At 41.5% G+C, this 23,734-nt stretch overlaps 2 protein-coding genes across 2 annotated transcripts in view; both read right to left on the bottom strand.

Annotated features, from left to right (window-relative positions):
- The window catches only part of LOC115104288 (E3 ubiquitin-protein ligase SMURF2), a 57,404-nt gene extending 41,961 nt beyond the window's left edge, over nucleotides 1-15,443 (bottom strand). The window contains exon 1 of the mRNA XM_029625662.2: nucleotides 15,069-15,443. Within this exon, the coding sequence (XP_029481522.1) occupies nucleotides 15,069-15,120 (52 nt within the window). The 5' untranslated portion in view covers nucleotides 15,121-15,443. The remainder of the gene's footprint in view (nucleotides 1-15,068) is intronic.
- Nucleotides 15,444-15,766: 323 nt separating this feature from the next.
- LOC115104289 (importin subunit alpha-1-like) lies at nucleotides 15,767-18,896 on the bottom strand. The gene is made up of 10 exons (XM_065006618.1): nucleotides 18,551-18,896; nucleotides 18,296-18,436; nucleotides 18,036-18,124; nucleotides 17,645-17,910; nucleotides 17,445-17,539; nucleotides 16,972-17,235; nucleotides 16,598-16,831; nucleotides 16,330-16,512; nucleotides 16,067-16,216; nucleotides 15,767-15,982 (listed from the first exon to the last, which is right to left on the bottom strand). Exons 1-10 carry the CDS (start codon nucleotides 18,614-18,616, stop codon nucleotides 15,893-15,895), a joined length of 1,578 nt encoding a protein of 525 aa, XP_064862690.1. The 5' UTR covers nucleotides 18,617-18,896; the 3' UTR covers nucleotides 15,767-15,892.
- Nucleotides 18,897-23,734: the final 4,838 nt, after the last annotated feature.

Below are 23,734 nucleotides of genomic sequence, written 5' to 3'. Positions count from 1 at the left end.
ATGTGTATCAACATTCTTGGGAGACCCAGTCATCCTTGATTGTCAACATTATGTAGTGAACTACAAAAGTATTGGGATAGTGACGCATTCTTTGTTGTTTTGGCTCTGTACTCCAGCACTTTGGATTTGAAATGATACAATGACTGAGGTGCAGACTGTCAGCATTAACTTGAGGGTATTTTCATCCATATTGGGTGAACTGTTGAGAAATTACATAACTTTTTGTACACAGACCCCACATTTTAGGGGACCAAAAGTATTCACGTGTATTAAAATAGTAAAAAGATAAGTATTTGGTCCCATATTCATAACACACAATGACTACATAAAGCTTGGGACTCGGATGCATTTGTCGGATGCATTTGCGGTTTGTTTTGGTTGAGGTTCAAATTATTTTGTCGCCAATAGAGATGAATGCTAAATAATGTATTGTGTCATTTTGGAGTCAGTTGTATTGAAAATAAGAATAATGTGGATGCTACCATGACTATGGATAATCCTGAACATATCAAGAATAGTGATGAGTGAGAAAGTTAGAGGCACAAATATCATACCCCTAAGTCATGTTAATCTCACACCATTACAATAACTGGGGAAGTTAGTTATTTTTGGGGGGTTTGATATTTGTGCGTCTAACGTTCGCACTCATCATTACTCACGATTCATTCCGGATTATCAGTAATCATTAGGGATGCACAATATATCAGTGAGCATATCGGAATCGGGCGATATTAGCTAAAAATGCCAACATCGGCCCGATGTACTGCGTTCATCCACCTCTGGCCTGCTCGCCTCCCTACCACTGAGGAAGTACAGTTCCCGCTCAGCCCAGTCAAAACTGTTCGCTGCTCTGGCCCCCCAATGGTGGAACAAACTCCCTCACGACGCCAGGACAGCGGAGTCAATCACCACCTTCCGGAGACACCTGAAACCCCACCTCTTTAAGGAATACCTAGGATAGGATAAAGTAATCCTTCTCCCCCCCCCCCTTAAAAGACCTAGATGCACTATTGTAAAGTGGCTGTTCCACTGGATGTCATAAGGTGAAAGCACCAATTTGTAAGTCGCTCTGGATAAGAGCGTCTGCTAAATGACTTAAATGTAAATGTAAATGTCTAGTTTAATGCCGATGTGCAAAACCTGACGTGCATACGTATAAACTACAGCGCTACGCAGAAGAGGGTTTACATTCAATTTTACATACACAGCTGGACAAGATGGAAACTGACACAGTGACAGTGCGTACCGAGGAAGAGAGGCCACGGACAAACAGAGATGAAACTTCACTGTATGATGAAATCCTGGTTGAGAATGAAAAGACTAAACAAATGAACAACGAAACAACAGAGCATGTGAGTGAAAGAAATAGGTTTTGATGATGTTTTTCTGGTAATGGGGACATATGTAAATGCAAAGAAAATAACTTTTTGGTCAATGTGGTGTGTGTGTGTAACCTTTAACTAGGCAAGTCAGTTAAGAACAAATTCTTATTTACAATGACGGCCTACCCTGGCCAAACCTGGACGACGCTGGGCCAATTGTGCGCCGCCCTATGAGACTCCCAATCACGGCTGGATGTGATACAGCCTGGATTCGACCCAGGGACTGTAGTGACACCTCTTGCACTGAGATGCAGTGCCTTAGACCGCTGTGTCTGTGTGTGTTAACTATACTAGAATGCTTAAAGGCCGCTAAAATGTCAAATATTGATTATCGGTATCGGGTTTTTTGGCAAGGAAAATATTGGATATCGGTATTGGCTAAAAATATCGGCGCATCCCTAGTAATCACTGTATCATCCATATTAATGTAAGTGTTTAGAAACATTCTTATTTACAATAAAAGTGACTCCAAAATGACACAATACATTATTTACCATATATTTATAGTAGGCACAAAATAATCTGAAACACAACCAAACCAAACAGCAAATCTGTAGTCATAAACTTGATGTAGTCATTGTGTGCTATGAATATGGGACCAAATACTTAAGTTTTTACTACTTTAATATACATAAGTGAATCAGTCCCAATACTTTCAGTCCCTTAAAAGGTACAAAAAGTGCTGTAATCTCTAAATGGTTCACTCGCTATGGATGAAAATACTCTCAAATTAAAGCTGACAGTCTGCACTTTAACCTCACAGTCATTGTATAATTTCAAATCCAAAGTGTTGGGAGTACAGAGCCAAAACAACTAAAAATGTCACTGTCCCAATACTTCTGGAGCTTACTGTATGTGCAGCTGACAGACATTGAGCTCCATGATTAAAAACCATGAGTGAATGGCATAATGTGCAGGTGTCTACCATAAACAGCTTTTACTGTTTTTTTTAAAAGTGTGTAACACGTGTCTACGCACCATTGTGTCATGTCTGTCCCAGCTTTAGCACCATTGTGTCATGTTTGTCCGAGCTTTAGCAATTGAGGGACGTGGGCAGAGTTGTGCCATGCTGCTATAATGAGATCATTCTAAGTCTGGGCAGCTCTGATTAGTGTGCAGGGAGACGTGGTTAATAAGGAGGCATGGCCAAAACTTTGAGATCTTATTTCTTGCTCTTGCTTAGAGAAGGGCTATGGCCACTTATATGACAGCCACGTTTAAAAGCTCCTTGAACTTTTTGGGGTAGACTAGATGTAGACTAGTGCATTACACTTTAGTCACCTGTAGCCCCTCCCCTGATGAGTCAGACCAGGGCTGTAATTACACCTCCCATCTGAATGATAATGCACATTGAAACCTTGACCTCATGCTCTAGACTTGACTGGAGTGTCTGCGGCCTATGATACAGCTAAACCACAATGAATCATCAGGCCATTGTAGCGATTGTTTTAATAGAGCAGTCCTGGATGGGGAAGGTACTTTCATAATGATTTTCCACCTAGCAAGCCACAACTTATTAAGCAGACAGTTACACAATAACTGGGTCAATCTCGCAAACAAGGCACCGAGTTAAAAATCCCGAAATCTGACACTGAGAGTCCCTCTTATTTCTACAAGGATAAGGTTACAGAACTCATTCTGGAGAGTCCCAATAACTCTAGGACTATGGAATGAGTTGAAGGCTGTGTAATCATGTTGAGAGTAGTCCCTGTAATAACAGCGTTAACGAGGTCCTCTCAACGAGACCGTGTATGCAGCCATTTTAAAAGAAAGATACATAGCCGTCCTTAAGACAGTCAAACAGCAAAAAATACTTGCTGAATTAAGTGTAATTCTATTTAAAAAAGGAGAAATCATTTACAGAAAGCCTTGGCATATTTGCTCAACTTTAGTGGAAATGCATTAGAAATGTGATCTGGTGTGAATATAAACATCTCGTGATCTATCTCCTCAGAGGACCAAGGGCTCAACGGCAGGCTGGGCACAGACAGATGCTTTGTGTCAGCTGTGAGCGCCTTGCGGTTTTTACACCAAGCATCCCATAACACTGGTGACTTAGAGACCCCTATCTGCTCAAGGTTAGAGAGGTATGGGTTAATCACATCAATCCAGGTTTACAGCAGAGCCCAGGAACATTCTAGGTACCCCACCACCTTTTCCTGGAAACAAGTCTGGATATCTAGTGTAGAAGTCGACCAATTTAATTAGGGACGATTTCAAGTTTTCATAACAATCGGTAATCGGCCTTTTTGGACGCCAATTATGGCCGATTAGATTGCAATCCACGAGGAGACTGCATTGCAGGCTGACCGCCTGTTACGTGAGCAAAGCATCAAAAGTACCTTGTGGCTGTAAGGAGCCATGGTAAGTTGCTAGCTAGCATAAAAAAACTATCAATCTTCACAATCACTAGTTAACTACACATGGTTTATGATATTACTAGTTTATATGATAATACTTATTTTCCACCATAATTTGCAAATAAATTCATAAAAAATCCTACAATGTGATTTTCTGGATTTCTTTCTCTCATTTTGTCTGTCATAGTTGAAGTGTACCTATGATGAAAATTACAGGCCTCTCTCATCTTTTTAAGTGGGAGAACTTGCACAATTGCTGGCTGACTAAATACTTTTTTGCCCCACTGTATATATATTTTATTTACCTTGTCAGTACGGGGATTCGATCTTGCAACCTTTCAGTTATAAGTCCAACGCACTAGGCTACCTGCCGACCCATGTCTTGTGTGGATTCATAGACATGTCTGAAGTCAGGCTTTTTTCTGGATCAAAAAAAGGCTTAGGTGGTGTGAGTGGCTGCGGGCATGGCAGGGTGCGCGGTCGGCTCAGCAATTTAAAAAACGAAATAATAGAGGCCCACCCATCTTGCTGGTGTAGAGAAGATTAACATTTCTAAGCCAATTTCCTGCAATTCAAAAAAAAAAAAATCGCAATATAGTTGAGATACATTTTTGCAGTTTTAAAGGGAATTTGCTGCAAATCTATACATTTTGCCACGGCTAATGCTGTGCTCTTTTACTCAAACATAATACAATATATACTGCTATATTAATTGTTTTTGGAATTTTCAATTCTCCCTGACTGTTGACTTTTTATTTTGGTGATTGTTAGTTCTCAAAGATAAATTATGAAAAAAATATATAAAAATATATTAACACATTAACCGGCTCTGCCAGATTAACACATCAGGCCTTTGAAGGCGCCCATTCAACCACCCAGGAGGATTACCATTCAAGTCGGAGAAAACTTCCACTGTTCGCACGGCACCCAAACGGCGTCTTCCTTGGGAAGCTGACAGAGGGGCTTCTTCGGAGCGGTGGTGTGAAAAGCAGTGTGTAAATAGGAAACTGGAGTGGAGAATGATCAAAATGGACAACCCCGAGGCAGAGCAGGTGCGAAGAGTGTTTCCTCTGTCAGACAGTAAGGTGGAGGGGCGCTTGTAAATAATGTCAGCCGCTGCCTGGAGAGCACTAATCATCAGAGGGGCTGGCTGCAGATGTTCTGTCGACTGATACTCACGCTCAGCACCTGCTTATCATTAGATGCCCTCTGGTTTCACAAAGAACATCTACAGAGGCAAGACAGAGCGGAGTATAGACAGACGGGTTGGTTGACAACGTCGAAACAATGAAGCACTCACATCTAAGAGGCAAAAGGCTGTGTTATGATTCTGAATGGTCAGATGGCAGCTTCTTGCCATTGCTGTAGCTGTGGGGAATCATAGGTAGCTGTTTCAGCTAGTTGTCTTGTTTTGACTTATGTCACTGCTATGCCAACATAGCAAAAATTCGCTAGCTAGCTAATCAACAACTGTAACGATTAGAGGTCGACCGATTAATCAGAATGGCCGATTAATTAGGGCCAATTTCAAGTTTTCATAACAATCGGAAATCAGTATTTTTGGACACTGATTTTGCCGCTAAAAACCCCCCCACCTTTATTTAATCTTTATTTAACTAGGCAAGTCAGTTAACCTCTTGAACCTCTGGGGGCAGTATTTCATTTTTGGATGAAAAAACATTCCCGTTTTAAACAAGATATTTTGTCACGAAAAGATGCTCGACTATGGATACAGCTTTGGAAAGAAAACCCTCTGACGTTTCCAAAACTGCAAAGATATTGTCTGTGAGTGCCACAGAACTAATGCTACAGGCGAAACCAAGATGAAATTTCATACAGGAAGTGAGACAGATTTTTGAGGCGCTGTGTTCCAATGTCTCCTTATATGGCTGTGAATGAAACCAAACTGCCACGAGTGACTTATCATCGAATAGATATGTGAAAAACACCTTGAGGATTGATTCTAAACAACGTTTGCCATGTTTCTGTCGATATTACGGAGTTAATTTGGAAAAAAGTTCGCGTTTTAATGACTGAATTTTCGGGTTTTTTTCTCAGCCAAACGTGATGAACAAAACGGAGCGATTTCTCCTACACAAATAATCTTTTTGGAAAAACTGAACATTTGCTATCTAACTGAGAGTCTCCTCATTGAAAACATCCGAAGTTCTTCAAAGGTAAATGATTTTATTTGAATGCTTTTCTTGTTTTTGTGAAAATGTTGCCTGCTGAATGCTAGGCTTAATGCTATGCTAGCTATCAATACTCTTACACAAATGCTTGTGTAGCTATGGTTGAAAAGCATTTTTTGAAAATCTGAGATGACAGTGTTGTTAACAAAAGGCTAAGCTTGTGAGACAATATATTTATTTCATTTCATTTGCGATTTTCATGAATAGTTAACGTTGCGTTATGGTAATGAGCTTGAGGCCATAATTACGCTCCCGGATACGGGATTGCTCGTCGCAACAGGTTAAGAACACATTCTTATTTTCAATGACGGCCTAGGAACGGTGGCTTAACTGCCTTGTTCACCATGTCAGCTCGGGGGATCCAATCTTGCAACCTTACAGTTAACCTCTTCAGTCGACCCTCTACTTTTTTGAACATTTTGTTAAAAATCGCGCAACATTTCAGCGCCCTGCTACTCATGCCAGGAATATAGTACGTTCATATGGTTAGAATGTGTGTATAGGAAACCCTCGGACGTTTTTAAAACTGGTTAAATCACGACTGTGGCTATTACATAACGTGCGTTACATCGGAAAGCGCAGGAAGACCTGATCACAGAAAATGGAAATAAATATCCTTGCGCCACTACCGCAATTGTTAACAGTGAGCCGAATTAGATAAGACCGCAGCATCCCCATGTTGTCGAGTATCTTGTGAATTTAATCATCTTTGATTCTTGGTTGAACCGAAAGAGGGGCACCGCTTACCTCCGGTCTCCGCCCAGATCATTCCGGAAGAGCTCTCTCCTGAAATTTTTTCCAAGACGACAGCTAATGATATCTACATCGCCTACGGATGATTTTTATCGCTTATTAACGTTTACTAATACCTAAAGTAGCATTACAAACGTATTTCGAAGTGTTTTGTGAAAGTTTATCGTCTACTTTTTGAATTTTAAAAAATGACGTTACGTTGTGAAATCGCTGTTTTTTTCGTTTATCACACAGTCTACATATAACGATATCTTGGCTTTATATGGCCCGATTTAATCGAAATAAAGACCCAATAGTGTTTATGGGACATCTAGGAGTGCCAACAAAGAAGATGGTGAAAGGTAATGACTGTTTTCTATTTTATTGTGCGGTTTGTGTAACGCCGAAATGCTAATTATTTTGTTTACGTCCCCTGCTGTGCTTTTCTGTTGTAGTGTATTGGTGCATGCTATCAGATAATAGCTTCTCATGCTGTCGCCGAAAAGCATTTTAAAAATCTGACTTGTTGCCTGGATTCACAACGAGTGTAGCTTTAATTTGATACCCTGCATGTGTATTTTAATGAACTTTTGAGTTTTAACTAATACTATTAGCATTTAGCGTAGCACATTTGCATTTCCAGAGCTCTAGTTGGGACGCAAGCGTCCCAGGTAGAGGTAAGAGGTTAACTAGTCCAACGCAATAACGACCTGCCTCTCTCTCGTAAGCCAAGGTAAGTTGCTAGCTAGCAATAACTACAACCTAAAACTTTTTACCTGGGAATATTGAAGACTTATGTTAAAAAAAGGAACCACCAGCGTTCATATGTTCTCATGTTCTGAGCAAGGAACTTAAACGTTAGCTTTCTTACATAGCACATATTGCACTTTTACTTTCTTCTCCAACACTTTATTTTTGCATTATTTAAAACAAATTGTTATTATTTATTTGAGGCTAAATTGATTTTATTGATGTATTATATTAAGTTAAAATAAGTGTTCATTCAGCATTCACAATTGTCATTATTACAAATACATAAAAATAAAATATATATAAAAAAATCGGCCGATTAATCGGTATCGGCTTTTTTGGTCCCCCAAAAATTGGTATTGGTGTTGAAAAATCATAATCGGTCAACCTCTAGTAACGATGCATTTGAGAGACACCAGTGCTTATTGGGCAAATGTATTTATGTTCTCAATAAACATTAAGATGAAATGGTTTACATGTTGTCAATAATCCTTTGTTATTGTGCTGCCCCAAAGTTGTGCACACATCCGTTTGTTTGGTAAACAAACCACCTGTATATAGGAAGGGGAATGTGAGGTGGTCTGTGCATTTAGTTTCTAAATGAGACTAGGAATAATATAATCCATTAACGCGATTTGAATGGAATGTATTGAGTCAGTGAGATAAGCGCACAAACACACACACCAACCTTTGCCAGCATTAAGTTCAATAAAGAACTCTGAATTTGGGAAAACAATCCACCACTGAAGATAATTGTAAGGGTTCTCTTCCTCCTCTTCTGAGGAGGAGTAGCGAGAAGGATCGGAGGACCAATGCGCAGCATGGTAAGTGTCCATAATGGTTTTTAATAAAGACAATAGAACACTCGAACAAAACAACAAACGATGACGTGAATATACAAAACCGAAAACAGTACCGTATGGACCAAACACTCACACGGAAAACAAACACCCACAACCCAAAAGTGAAACCCAGGCTACCTAAGTATGATTCTCAATCAGGGACAACAATTGACAGCTGCCTCTGATTGAGAACCATACTAGGCCGAACTCAAAAACCAACATAGAAAAACCAACATAGACGGCCCACCCAACTCACGCCCTGACTATACTAAAACAAAGATATAATAACAGAACTAAGGTCAGAACATGACAATAATAAAGCTCTGTCTGATGGCCCACTCTATGTTCGGCCTAGCTGGGAGCACCACTCTCCTAAGGTCCACCACCGACTGATTGCTCAAACACATCGCACTGTAGAGAGGACAGGACTCATAATCCACCCAGCAATCTGAGCAAAACATGAGGACCAACCGAAAGTCCTGCTGCGTAATAGGACTGCAATTCTTCACTTTATTATTACTATGAACCTCAAAGGGAGTTTCTCTTGTCTGCTCCCCACCTGTCAGGGGTGACATTTGGACAAGTGTTAGTCTGTAAAGAGCTTCCTCTCCGATGCTGCCCACTCCGCCTCTACATCTGGCCTCGGCTCCGTTGCTGGCAGTGGTTTGGGAGTGTGACCGCAGAAGCCTTTGTCCTCGTTGAAGAGCAGCTGAACCAACAGGAAAGTCAACCCCAGTCAATTCATTTATGGAAAAATTGTAATTATCGGAGCACCCTCGGCGGGGGAAGGAAAACATTTACAAATGACGAGCAATAATTGCTATTGTTTTGTTTTCCTTTTCTTTAAGCAAAATGTGGAACTGTTCTGCAGTTCTGTAATGGAGTAGCAAAGTCAACAGTTCCCCACATGTACCTAATCATTGTGTATTTACGATGTATCCCGTCTGAACACCCAGATGACCAAAATCACTTCCATACAGGCACTCTGTAAAACGGCTGAGCCACATGAACGCACCAGGCAGACTCTGCACACATTAAGAACTCTTGATCATTATGTCCTGTGCCTCTGTAGCACCATCTGTGCCCAGCTGCAAGTTTCCCCCCACTACCTAACATGTTAACCCAATCGGTAGACTAAGGACTACAGAGAATGGATCCTTCAATCAGATTTGTACAGCGAGAGAATGTTTAGTCTCGCAACCTATTGTCAAAGGAATTGTTTGGGGCTGCTTTGATTTAAATGAGACAATTGCATCTGTGTTCTTTCAACAGCCCATTTTATAAGATCCCAGAGAGGTAGCTAGCAACTATAATCGACTAAATAAAACGTAGACATTTCAATAGGTAAACCTGACAAAGCTGCAGCTTTGTTCAATAATGTCCTCAATAGTAGCTGGTTCCCAGTCAAAAGAAAGATCCAAAAGCACTGACGGAGTCAGAGAGAAACCCAGCACCACACGACAGCTTTCTCTCTCACTGAGGGTGGGGGTGACACGCGCTTAGGACTGGGAGGGAAGCAGTTTACAGTCGGAAAGAACAGGACTGAGTGACTCACAGAAAGAAAGAGGGGGGATGCTTTTGTGGAGAATGATAGACAATCTATCTCATAGAGTCAGTTCTTCCCTCTTTCCTGTGCATGGCAAAACCCAGAAGAGTAATATGCATGTTAAACAAATAGAGTTGAATCAACTAACAAAGGGTCAGACAATAAAACTAAGAACAGTTGGCCCTTACATATATTTTTTTAGAACCTATTACTAAGCGTTTCATTTTACTGATGCTATGGAGATCTCTTAATCAATGTCTGTGCTGTTCAAATCTGTTGGCGTGTGAGGCGAATTCAGCTCTCGGCTACAAACAGCTGGGGATCAGAAGCCTCAGTGTTAAAATGGAGGGATCACTTCTCCCTTCCACAGCTTCTTTGTTCAAATTACTTTATGGGAGACAGATAAGTTAGCATGTGCTGTGTCCTGACAAATTTATGGCTGTTTGGAATGGATACCATTTGGTCATGAACCATGTTTGAGTAATACAATTTAGAGCTGATCAGATAAGGTGCTCCGCATTGAGACATATTTTAACACTGTAATTTATTACTTACCAGATCATGTATTGTGCAATTAACCATGTTTGTGTGACATAATTTAAGAATGATCAGCTGTAGAGCATAATGGAAACCTGTCTTGTGTATTCAAGGGGCAATTCTCACCACAAGTGTTAGTTTTAGCGGCTTGCTTGCCATATTTTTCCAGTTTAAAAGCTGGCAACCGTCTGCAACATCTGGTTCGAATGGATGGGGGTATGTCAGTAAGGAGAAGCTCAGAGGAACGCAAACAGCGACAAGACTGCTCACATGTAACAACTCATCATTCAGGGTTTACCCAATAACAAACTCATCAACAGCAATGTGTCAAAGTCAACTACATCTAACAAGCTGCTATTATCAATTCACGACTCATGCTCAGACCTTCATCACTTATACAAACTCACCTATCAGTAAGTAAACACATTAGATTTTCACAATCATGTCATCTTATCATGCCCAAATAATGATGATTTAGTTTATACAATATTTGACAGATGGAGAATGGAGAAAGATGGAGAACAAGCTATGAAAGAAAAATATTGGAGTTTTGGTGAAGGTACAGCCAACTAGAGCAAAAATAATATTGCGATATTGTCCAAACAATATATCGTCAAAAATAAAATCTGGATATGTAACGGCAAGGCCGATTAATTAGGGAGTTTTCAAATGTTCATAACAATCGGTAATCGGCATTTTTGGACGTCGATTATGGCCGATTACTTTGCACTCCATGAGGAGACTGCGTGGCAGGCTGACCACCTGTTACACAAGTGCAGCAAGGAGCGGTTGTTACTAGCTAGCATTAAACTTATCTTATATAAAAGAAACAATCAATCTTAACATAATCACTAGTTAACTACACATGGTTGATGATATTACTCGTTTATCTAGCTTGTCCTGTGTTGCATATAATCAATGTGGTGCCCGTTTATTTATCATCGAATCACAGCCTACTTCGCCAAACGGGTGATGATTTAACAAGCGCATTCACGAAAAAGCACAGTCGTTGCATCAATGTGTACCTAACCATAAACATCCATGCCTTTCTTAAAATCAATACACAAGCACATTAACCTACATATTTAGTTAATATTGCCTGCTAACATGAATTTCTTTTAACTAGGGAAATTGTGTCACTTCTCTTTCGTTCTTTGCAAGTAGAGTCAGGGTATATGCAGCAGTTTTGGCCGCCTGGCTCGTTGCGAACTGTGGGAAGACCATTTCTTCCTAACAAAGACCATAATTAATTTGCCAGAATTGTACATAATTATGACATAACATTGAAGGTTGTGCAATTGAAGGTTGTTCGATAAAATACAGAACGGTCCCGTATTTCACTGAAAGAATAACCGTTTTCGAAATGATAGCATTCATTCAAACAGCACTTTCCTGCGTTTCCCAGCAGCTCTTCGCTGTGCTTCAAGCATTGTGCTGTTTATGACTTCAAGCCTATCAACTCCCGAGATTAGGCTGGCAATATTAAAGTGCCTATAAAAACATCCAATAGTCAAAGGTATATGAAATACAAATGGTATAGAGAGAAATAGTCCTATAATAACTACAACCTAAAACTTATTAGATGGGAATATTGAAGACTCGTGTTAAAAGGAACCACCAGCTTTCATATGTTCTGAAGGAACTCAAACGTTAGCTTTTTTACATGGCATACATTGCACTTTCACTTTCTTCTCCAAAACTGCATTTTTGCATTATTTAAATGTTTCATTATTTATTTGAGACTACATTTTTATGTATTATATTAAGTTAAAATAGTGTTCATTCAGTATTGTTGTAATTGTCATCACCACCGACTAAATCAGTATAGTTTTTGGTCCTCCAATAAGCGGTATCGGCGTTGAAACATAATCAGTCGACCTCTACTATCAACCCCCCCAATCACAAATGGGTTGTCAGGTAAGGAGGACATACCACCACGGCACTGACTCCCTAAACAACATCCTTCCCTGCCCAGAGCGAGTCCGGCTGTGGGGGAGCATATGGTTAATGCTGTACAATTTTACATACCCTAATTCTAAAGAGACCTTCCCTGGGGAGAAGATGGCAGAAGAAGAAAAACACTTCAGTTCAACCAACAGACATGTGGAAGACAGGCAGAAAAGCAAATATGAAAGTAGTTAAAACTCAAACTTTCATTAAAATGGACATACAATGTACTGAATTAAAGCTACACTCGTTGTGAATCTATCCACCAAGTCAGATTTGTAAAATGCTTTTCGCCAAAAGCATGAGAAGCTATTATCTGATAGCATGTATCCCCCAGAATACAGCAACGTCACCTAACGACAGATTTTGCGATAGCCGGGGGCTACTCAAAACGCAGAAATAAAATATAAAACATTCATTACCTTTGACGAGCTTCTTTCTTGGCACTCCTAGATGTGCCATAAACATCATTTTGGGTCTTTTTTCGATTAAATCGGTCCATATATAGACTAGATATCGATCTATGAATACTGTGTGAACAACGGAAAAAAATAGCTTTTTCTAACGTAACGTCATTTTTTTAAATTAAAAAAGTCGACGATAAACTTTCACAAAACACTTCGAAATACTTTTGTAATGCAACTTTAGGTATTAGTACACGTTAATAAGCGATAAAATTCATCAGGAGGCGATGTAAATTCTATAGGTGTCCGTCTGGAAATAATGTCCGGAGAAATCTCAACCAAAACATCCGGTTAGGAGACCGGAGGGAATCGGTTCCCTTGTGTCGGTTTGACCAAGAATCAAAGCCGAAGCAAATGACAAGACTCTAGACATCGTGTGGAAGCTGTAGGTACTGCAACCTCGGCCTCATTTAATCCGGTTCACCTTTAACAATTCCTGGAAGTGGCGCATGGATATTTATTTCCATTTTCAGTGATCAGATTTTCCTGCACTTTTCGATGAAACACACGTTCTGTTGTAGTCACAGCCGTGATTTAACCAGTTTTAGAAACGTCTGAGTGTTTTCTATCCACACATACTAATCATATGCATATACTATATTCCTGGCATGAATAGCAGGGCGCTGAAATGTTGCGCGATTTTTAACAAAAAGCTGCGAAAATTCGCAGCTTCCCTAACAGGTTTTAAGTGAGCAAATACACATTTTGTGTAAAGTCAGGAAAAGAGGTCCATGTGATCATACTCCTTGTTTTTGACAGGGAATTCACATTCTTACTATTTCTCCAAGACACCAATGCAGTCAATCTCTAAGTGGAAAGAGACTAATTCACAATGGGCAATTTACAAAGTTCAAGAAAAAAAGTGACAGAAAAGTGTTGCACTTGACCAATATTTAGTTCGGACAAACAAAAGTAATGTAAAAGACACCGAAATCTGTCTTAAGTTCAGGATATTACTTTGGAAACATTTAAATGGGGCAATCTAGTTCTAACCTGGTTACCCCAGCAGTAGAATTTGTGCCGAAAAGTTCACATTTGGACAAACTCACAGGTTTTCAGAACTCTCAATGTGCTTTACTTTCAATGCTTAAAGCTGCGTTTACAATGCAGCCGAACTCTGATATTTTCGCTAATTGGTCTTTTGAGCAATAATATTTTGCCAAAAGATTGGGCAAAAGATCCGAATTGGGCTTCCTGTGTAAATGTGGCCTCTGTAGCACAGGTGAATTAAGCAACACCATTGAAAGTAATCTATTTTCCCCATCAGGCAGATCTCTCACTTCTGTCCAGAGACCCCTGCACTACACTAATTTCTATCAGGAACAGCACTAGCTTAAATATTTCATTTGGCTCTTCCTGGTAAATGGAAAGGCCTGGAATTTGACTCGGCCCTGATCCTGGAAGTACATCAAACACCACTGCTGTCATCCCCCTCTCCCAGTCAAAACAATGTCCTCTCATGTAAACGTTTCACTGTTTGTGTTGAAATGGTACAAACAAAAGAGTAACCCAGAGAGTGCGTTGAGGCACTGTTTGCATCACAGCCACAGTATTCTGGGGGGGATTCATCCCCACTTTGCAGGATGTGGACTGTCTGGGACATATACTGCATTTACACTGACAGCACCATTCATATCTTTTTCCACAAATCCCCCCAGCAATAATTGTGCAAAAGATCAGAATTGGTACGCCTGTGTAAACGCAGCCATAGTCTCCATTTAGTCGCCATCTAGATGCTTCAATTATACAGATTGTGTGGTAGCTATGGCATTGTTTTATTAGCTAGATTAATAGCAAGGAATACAGTCATGTGGGACAGTGAAATTTTTGGCAATTAATGAGAATGTTGGTTACCCACATGAACATAGTATATGCAGTTTAAAAATGAAAGATTAATCAACCCAGTTCTTACACAAAATTATGTTATTGAATACCAACTATTTCTTAACTAGCAACAATCACAGGCGGATTACTTTTGTTTTGCCTGTGCTAACGTTATATTAGCTGGTTAGCTAACATTAGAAGCCAAAGTTAACAAGCTAGCTTTTTAATTTTAGCACGCGTTATAAATCATATTTCTAAAACGTTTCCAAGTGATCTAGCTACTGTGTCGCTTAGTTTGTTTAATGTGCCACATACATAACGTGCCCTACTCGAAATAGTCAAGTGCGCCCAAACTTTTAAACTACAGCAAGCACACGTTTGTCCTACAAACTAACGTCGTTAGCTGGGCTAGCAACACACAATAAACTAGCTATAGTAGCTAGGTCGCGCTAAGTAGCCACATTTGTGGAGGGACAACATTCAACGTCTTACCTGTTAAACGCAGTTTAACTGGACCATTTCGCCGAACTCCTTGGTTAGACATCTTGCTTCCAGCTTAATATTTTAGACTAACCAGTTTCAAACCGAAGTAACAATAAATGGAGTGAAGGCATTGTTGCCCGGATGTAGACAGCACTGCTGCCATCATGATCACACAATCGCTGTCGCGCACATACAAACTATTACTAGATCGGATGCCGCAGAGTGCATTTGATTTTGCAAGAGTATTTAGTCATCGGGGTTCTGGCTGACTAATTATTTTAGAGTAAGCAAGCGAACAGAGCTCACACTTCACATCTTCAGCGCGCTTCAGCTTCGGACGGATTGGAATTCAGTCCTCCTCCCAGCCAGACGAGAGTTGAACTGTTGAGCTCGTGCGCCCTTCAGTGCAGAGCCCACTTCAGGGAGGCTAGTAAGTAAATGACCAATGACGACATGGGGATGGATAGAAGCTGCCTGTACGACTTGGCTAAAACTTTAATGATCGGATGCCAAAGACAGAAAATACAGCTTTGTCATACAAGTGACATTTTGGGTTACTAGTTTTTTGGGCTCCGACAGTCCAGATACCGTAGCAAAAACAGTGTTTCTTTGCATTTAGTTCTTAAAGAAACAAGAGGGTGGAAGCTATAAAGATTTATTGGAATTCACTGCATTGCCAATCCACCCAAACCAAGAAATTACAACAGTTGAAATTTTTAAGACATTTATTTACAGACATTTATAAAAACATATGTACATTTCAGACAATGGAAGTCCATTATTAGAGGACAAACAGTGGCAGTATACAGTAGAGATTAAAGGAAAAGTGGTATTTAGAAGTTGAAAGTTCTTTGGTTCTCACTGATCTGGAATGCATATCCATCAGTTGTCAATTCTGGAGCAACACATTTGTCTTCCTCTTCCTAGAAAACAGAACATTTGAGGCAAAGGAAACATACCATCTATAATAGGACAGGTTCAATTAGTCACCATTACACAATGCTCACCTCGCCAGAGAAATATTTCTCAATCAGGTTGAGGGAGGCCTTGTAGACTAGCTCATTCTCATGGGACTGCAGAGCTTCAATCTTGTCTAGCCCACCACATTCCTCGATCATCATGCACAGCCTTTCTGCTTCACCAATCTTATCTCCAGCCTGATGGACAAAACAAGTTAAGAATAAATGTCACCCGAATCTTGCAGTTACAGGGTACAAATGCCAACGCCGGTAATAAGATTAACTCATTCTTGGCGAGAAGGTCCACTTACCAGGAAAATGTTGGTGATGGCATCCAAGATGACAAGGATGGTTTTGCTGTCCTTTGTTGAGAGTAGATTCAACAAAGGCTCCAGCACATTGGCTTGAACAAGGTACACAACCTGATCAACTGTGCCCCCACTGGTAAAGTTGGTTATTGCCCAAACTACCTCTTTCTGAGTCTTGTAGTCACCCTGTATAGAAAAGCAGATGAGGAATAAGCATTATAAAAATAAAATAATTATACAATATTTTGCTACAGAAAACAAAACTACATACCTTGCGTAGGACATCTACCATGAGAGGAACCAGGCCAGCATTGATGATATCCTGGATCTGAGAGTCTCTCCCTGCAGTGATGTTGGACAGGGTCCAGGAGGCCTCCTTCTGGATGTTACTCTTGTGGTGGCGAAGCAGGCCAGGAAACATGGAGAGGGCCCCAGCGTTCAGCACGGCCTGAGTCTGCTCATCCGTACCACTCACCATATTGCCAATGGCACGCAGAGAAGGAGTCTGAAGGAGACAGGTCAAAGACAGTGGGCACTTGGGTGAAAAAAAGACCATAGATGTTGAAATATATAAATATGGTGACTACTTGATCATTGTACATGACAGCCCACCACCTCTGCACAATAACTAGACTGGGCACATACCACAACAGCGATCTCCCCAGAGCCAAGCAGCTGCACCAGGCGGGAGATCAGGCCAGTCTGCACCACCACCTCAATGCGATCATTGGGCCCGTCGGTAAGATAGGACAATGCCCAGCAGGTGTCTGCCAGCACCTCCTTATCATCATAGTGCAGCAGACGCACCAGAGTGGGCATGATCTGCTGCACGGCTGCCAGAGGGGGAGACGGGTTCTTGTTGCGGCACAAGTTTGACAACGTCCAGGTGATGTTCCTCAGGTAGCCAGACTGCAGAGAAAGACAAAGAAATATTTGAGGTGTTCATTAATTGAGTTACAGCACCTCCCAGTGGCCAGTGAGGAAAGTAATGTGGGGCAAGGAGTTATCAAAAAACAAGACTGATACTTTGTAGCATGTCATAAACAAGTCAAGTGATTGCTTATGAATGGTTGCCAAGGATCACCACATTGAGAGTACTAGGCACTAAGAATACTTACAGAGAACAAAGAGAGCTCAGGGACAGCGAGCAGACTAAGCAGGGGGGCCACAGCTCCATGCTTGATGACCTGGTCTCTGTAGACCGACCCATCACCTAACAGAATAAATCAAGGACGCAAGGTTAGGGGTGGGAGATCACTTATGCAGTTTAGGGCTCTATACACTGACGAGATGCTGTAACAAAAAAGGAATGCTTTACCTGCAATGTTACCCAAAGCCCAGACAGCCTGCTCGCTGATGTGTGGGTGGGGAGACAAGACAAGCCTGATGAAGGCTGGAATGGCTCCGCCCTCCACAACAGCACTGGTCTGGTCAGATGTTCCAGATGCAATGTTGGTTAGAGCCCAGGCAGCCTCAAACTGGATAGGGGGTGACTCCAAACACAAGAATGCAACTAACTTAGGAATCAGCCCAGCACTGATGATGTGGTCAATGGGAGGATGTCTCTCACGGGATAGCAACTTCCTGTAATGAGAACAATTGAAAAAGCAACGAATCATGATCATGGTAGCCAACACTTAAAAATAAAATATAAACACTGCCAAAATAAACACAAGATTTCCCAGACAGTTTTACATGGATTACTTTACCTTGCAGCCTGCGTAGCGTTGAGCTGGGCATCAAGGTTGTTACTGTTCACACCAGCAAGAATCTCCTCCACGGTCCACTGTCGAGTGGCCTGTAAATTAAGACAGGTTGTTGCCATTGGAACTATTTTACTAGGCAAGTCAGTTAAGAACAAATTCTTATTTTACGGCCTTCCCCGGCCAAGCCCTCCCCTAATCCGGATGACGCTGGGCTAATTGTGCGCCACTGGAATTGTATAAACAGACAGGCATAACAAACTCACTTGACAGTTTTGACTTTTCTCTTGAAGTGGGGAAGTTGCCTCGTCGACCAAAGTAGTGACATTTCTTCTTTTGAAGATCTGATCGTCCTTCTTTGCCTTGCGAAGTTCGACGTTCACTTCTACTCTCCTGCGTCTAAGTTCCTGCAAAGTGATAAACAACCATCATTGACTGTGCCTAGCCAGATTCATTTAGCTAGCAAGGCATGAACACATTTGAAATGAAACATTGAAAAATGTGTCATGAATGTCACTTACAGTTGCATCTTTTCCCTTATTCTTGAACTTGTCCAGACGGACACCGTTCTCGTTGCCAGCAGACATTTTTGGGCAAATTGATAAATGCTCGAAGTTTGATAAAGAAATATTTTTTGAGCACCTAAACGAAATGCAACAATTAGCTTTATAATACGAATTTCTAGCTAGGATCCAAGAACACGTTTTTGCCTTTTATATAAAGTTATATCAGTCACAAGTGACCAGGAAGAGTGGCGAGCAAACCCCATCAACAAAGTAAAACAGTAACATATAGAAGTCGAATATCGACTACCGAATATTTGCCAAACACTATAAAATATGAGCACTTGCCAAGCACTTACCCGGTCCTTCTTCAAAAATTCTAGCTAATGCATTTGCACAGACCTTTAAATTCCTGCCACAAAGCTCCCTGATTGGTCTGTTCGATTAAAAGCATCACCCTATTGGACTGTTTTGAAAAATCACAGGGTGCTCTGGAAATGTTGTCAGTAGAGACCTATCGCGAGATTTCAGTACTCCCATGCCCTCATAATCCAATTTGTCATATCAGAAACAATTTTTCCAAACAAGTTCATGTTGGAACAGTTGCTTTTGTGTTATTAAATATAACCATTCAAAATGTGTTTTCTGCTTAGGTCTGTGTGAGGAAAACAATATTTAAATCTGATGCAATTTAAGGAGTGGTTTTAAACCGTTTAGAAGATACGCTTAAAATCAGAGAACCCAGACAACTAAAATCTGTTAAAATATATGGATAAACATTACACTGACTATATTGTATCAATATATATGACCAATAATCAACATCATCCTCTGAATATAGCATTTACATGTGCTTCCGTATATGCATACAATTTAGACATGAATACCTGGAACTGGGGATAAAGGGTCACTGGACTCCCATCTGGTCATACCAGTCCTATAATGGAAATTCAAATTATATAGATGCAGCTAGTTGATGAGATCGTAAGGTCTTACCCATAACTGCCAATTAAATAATGTACAGCGCATTTTGTTACGTTATAGCTTTATTCTAAAATTGATTAAATCTTTCTTTTTTTTCTCATCAATCTACACACAATACCACATGACAAAGCAAAACAGGTTTTTAGACATTTTTGCATATTTATTACAAATAAAAAACAGAAATACCTTATTTACATAAGTATTCAGACCCTTTGCTGTGAGAATCGATATTGAGCTTAGGTGTATCCTGTTTCCGTTGATCATCCTTGAGATGTTTCTACAACTTGGAGTCCACCTGTGGTAAATTCAATTGATTGGACATGATTTGGAAAAGGCACACACTTGTCTATATAAGTTCCCACAGTTGACAGTGCATGTCAGAGCAAAAACCAAGCCATGAGGTTGAAGGAATTGTCTGTAGAGCGCTGGGGACAGAATTGCGTCGAGGCACAGATCTGGGGAAAGGTACCAAAAAATATCTGCAGCATTGAAGGTCCACAAGAACAGTGGCCTTCATCATTCTTAAATGGAAGAAGTTTGGAACCACCAAGACTCTTCCTAGAGCTGGCTGCTCGGCCAAACGGAGCAATTTGGGGAGAAGGGCCTTGGTCACGGAGGTGACCAAGAACCCGATGATCACTCTGACAGGGCTCCAGAGTTTCTTTTCGTAGGGAGAACCTTTCAGAAGGACAACCATATCTGTAGCACTCCACCAATCAGGCCTTTATGGTAGAGAGTGGCCAGACGGAAGCCACTCCTCAGTAAAGAGCACATGACAGACCGCTTGGAGTTTGCCAAATAGCACCTAAAGAACTCTGACCATGAGAAACAAGATTCTCTGGTCTGATGAAACCAAGATTGAACTCTTTCCCCTGAATGCCAAGCGTCACATCTGGAGGAAACCAGGCACCATCCCTATGGTGAAGCATGGTGGTGGCAGCATCATGCGGTGGGGATGTGTTTCAGCGGCAGGGACTGGGAGACTAGTCAGGATCGAGGGAAAGAACAGAGAGATCCTTGATTGAGTGCTCTGGAGCAGGTTCTTAGACTGAGGCGAAGGTTCACCTTCCAACTGGACGACTCTAAGCACACAGACAAGACAACGCAGGAGTGGCTCTGAATGTCCTTGAGTGGCCCAGCCAGAGCTCGGACTTGAACCCAATCGAACATCTATCGAACACCCCATCTATCTTCAGAGCTCGTGCTGCTAGGCGACCTAAACTGGAACATGCTTAACACCCCAGCCATCCTACAATCTAAACTTGATGCCCTCAATCTCACACAAATTATCAATGAACCTACCAGGTACCTCCCCAAAGCCTTTAACACGGGCACCCTCATAGATATCATCCTAACCAACTTGCCCTCTAAATACACCTCTGCTGTCTTCAACCAAGATCTCAGCTATCACTGCCTCATTGCCTGCATCCGTAATGGGTCAGCGGTAATACGACCTCCACTCATCACTGTAAAACGCTCCCTGAAACACTTCAGCGAGCAGGCCTTTCTAATCGACCTGGCCGGGGTATCCTGGAAGGATATTGATCTCATCCCGTCAGTAGAGGATGCCTGGATATTTTTTTAAATGCCTTCCTAACCATCTTAAATAAACATGCCCCATTCAAGAAATTTAGAACCAGGAACAGATATAGCCCTTGGTTCTCCCCAGACCTGACTTCCCTTAACCAACACAAAAACATCCTATGGCGTTCTGCATTAGCATCGAACAGCCCCCGTGATATGCAGCTGTTCAGGGAAGCTAGAAACCATTATACACAGGCAGTTAGAAAAGCCAAGGCAAGCTTTTTCAAGCAGAAATTTGCTTCCTGCAACACTAACTCAAAAAGTTCTGGGACACTGTAAAGTCCATGGAGAATAAGAACACCTCCTCCCAACTGCCCACTGCACTGAAGATAGGAAACACTGTCACCACTGATAAATCAACCATAATTGAGAATTTCAATAAGCATTTTTCTACCGCTGGCCATGCTTTCCACCTGGCTACTCCTACCCCGGTCAACAGCACTGCACCCCCCACAGCAACTCGCCCAAGCCTTCCCCATTTCTCCTTCTCCCAAATCCGTTCAGCTGATGTTCTGAAAGAGCTGCAAAATCTGGACCCCTACAAATCAGCCGGGCTAGACAATCTGGACCCTTTCTTTCTAAAATTATCTGCCGAAATTGTTGCCACCCCTATTACTAGCCTGTTCAACCTCTCTTTCGTGTCGTCTGAGATTCCCAAAGATTGGAAAGCAGCTGCGGTCATCCCCCTCTTCAAAGGGGGGGGACACTCTTGACCCAAACTGCTACAGACCTATATCTATCCTACCATGCCTTTCTAAGGTCTTCGAAAGCCAAGTCAACAAACAGATTACCGACCATTTCGAATCTCACCATACCTTCTCTGCTATGCAATCTGGTTTCAGAGCTGGTCATGGGTGCACCTCAGCCACGCTCAAGGTCCTAAACGATATCTTAACCGCCATCGATAAGAAACATTACTGTGCAGCCGTATTCATTGATCTGGCCAAGGCTTTCGACTCTGTCAATCACCACATCCTCATTGGCAGACTCGACAGCCTTGGTTTCTCAAATGATTGCCTCGCCTGGTTCACCAACTACTTCTCTGATAGAGTTCAGTGTGTCAAATCAGAGGGTCTGGCAGTCTCTATGGGGGTGCCACAGGGTTTAATTCTTGGACCGACTCTCTTCTCTGTATACATCAATGAGGTCGCTCTTGCTGCTGGTGAGTCTCTGATCCACCTCCACACAGACGACACCATTCTGTATACTTCTGGCCCTTCTTTGGACACTGTGTTAACAACCCTCCAAGCAAGCTTCAATGCCATACAACTCTCCTTCCGTGGCCTCCAATTGCTCTTTTAAATACAAGTAAAACTAAGTGCATGCTCTTCAACCGATCGCTACCTGCACCTGCCCGCCTATCCAACATCACTACTCTGGACGGCTCTGACGTGGACAACTACAAATACTTAGGTGTCTGGTTAGACTGTAAACTCTCCTTCCAGACCCATATCAAACATCTCCAATCCAAAGTTAAATCTAGAATTGGCTTCCTATTTCGCAACAAAGCATCCTTCACTCATGCTGCCAAACATACCCTTGTAAAACTGACCATCCTACCAATCCTCGACTTTGGCGATGTCATTTACAAAATAGCCTCCAATACCCTACTCAACAAATTGGATGCAGTCTATCACAGTGCAATCCGTTTTGTCACCAAAGCCCCATATACTACCCACCATTGCGACCTGTATGCTCTCATTGGCTGGCCCTAGCTTCATACTCGTCGCCAAACCCACTGGCTCCATGTCATCTACAAGACCCTGCTAGGTAAAGTCCCCCCTTATCTCAGCTCGCTGGTCACCATAGCATCTCCCACCTGTAGCACACGCTCCAGCAGGTATATCTCTCTAGTCACCCCCAAAACCAATTCTTTCTTTGGCCGCCTCGCCTTCCAGTTCTCTGCTGCCAATGACTGGAACGAACTACAAAAATCTCTGAAACTGGAAACACTTATCTCCCTCACTAGCTTTAAGCACCAACTGTCAGAGCAGCTCACAGATTACTGCACCTGTACATAGCTCACCTATAATTTAGCCCAAACAACTACCTCTTTCCCGACTGTATTTAATTAATTAATTTTGCTCCTTTGCACCCCATTATTTTTATTTCTACTTTGCACATTCTTCCATTGCAAATCTACCATTCCAGTGTTTTACTTGCTATATTGTATTTACTTTGCCACCATGGCCTTTTTTTTGCCTTTACCTCCCTTATCTCACCTCATTTGCTCACATCGTATATAGACTTGTTTGTACTGTATTGTTGACTGTATGTTTGTTTTACTCCATGTGTAACTGTGTCGTTTTATGTGTCGAACTGCTTTGCTTTATCTTGGCCAGGTCGCAATTGTAAATGAGAACTTGTTCTCAACTTGCCTACCTGGTTAAATAAAGGTGAAATAAATAAAATAAATACATCTCTGGAGACCTGAAAATAGTTGTGCAGCGACGCCACCCCATCCAACCTGACAGAGCTCGAGGATCTCCAGAAACTCCCCAAATACAGGTGTGCCAAGCTAGAAGCGTCATACCCAAGGTTGTAATCGCTGCCAAAAGGTGCTTCAAAAAGGACTGAGTAAAGGGTCTGAAAACTTATGTAAATGGGGATTATTATTTTAATATTTTTCTTTAT

This window comes from Oncorhynchus nerka, linkage group LG21, assembly GCF_034236695.1.
Source record: "Oncorhynchus nerka isolate Pitt River linkage group LG21, Oner_Uvic_2.0, whole genome shotgun sequence".
Classification (NCBI taxonomy): domain Eukaryota; kingdom Metazoa; phylum Chordata; class Actinopteri; order Salmoniformes; family Salmonidae; genus Oncorhynchus; species Oncorhynchus nerka.
This window is presented reverse-complemented; position numbering and strand designations above follow the sequence as displayed.

Coding starts and splice junctions, on each gene's coding strand:
- LOC115104289 (XM_065006618.1), bottom strand. CDS start 18,616: ATGTCTGCTGGCAACGAGAACGGTGTCCGTCTGGACAAGTTCAAGAAT. Junction 18,437..18,550: donor ATAAGGGAAAAGATGCAACT/GTAAGTGACATT, acceptor ATCACTTTGCAG/GAACTTAGACGCAGGAGAGT. Junction 17,911..18,035: donor AACGCTACGCAGGCTGCAAG/GTAAAGTAATCC, acceptor TTCTCATTACAG/GAAGTTGCTATCCCGTGAGA.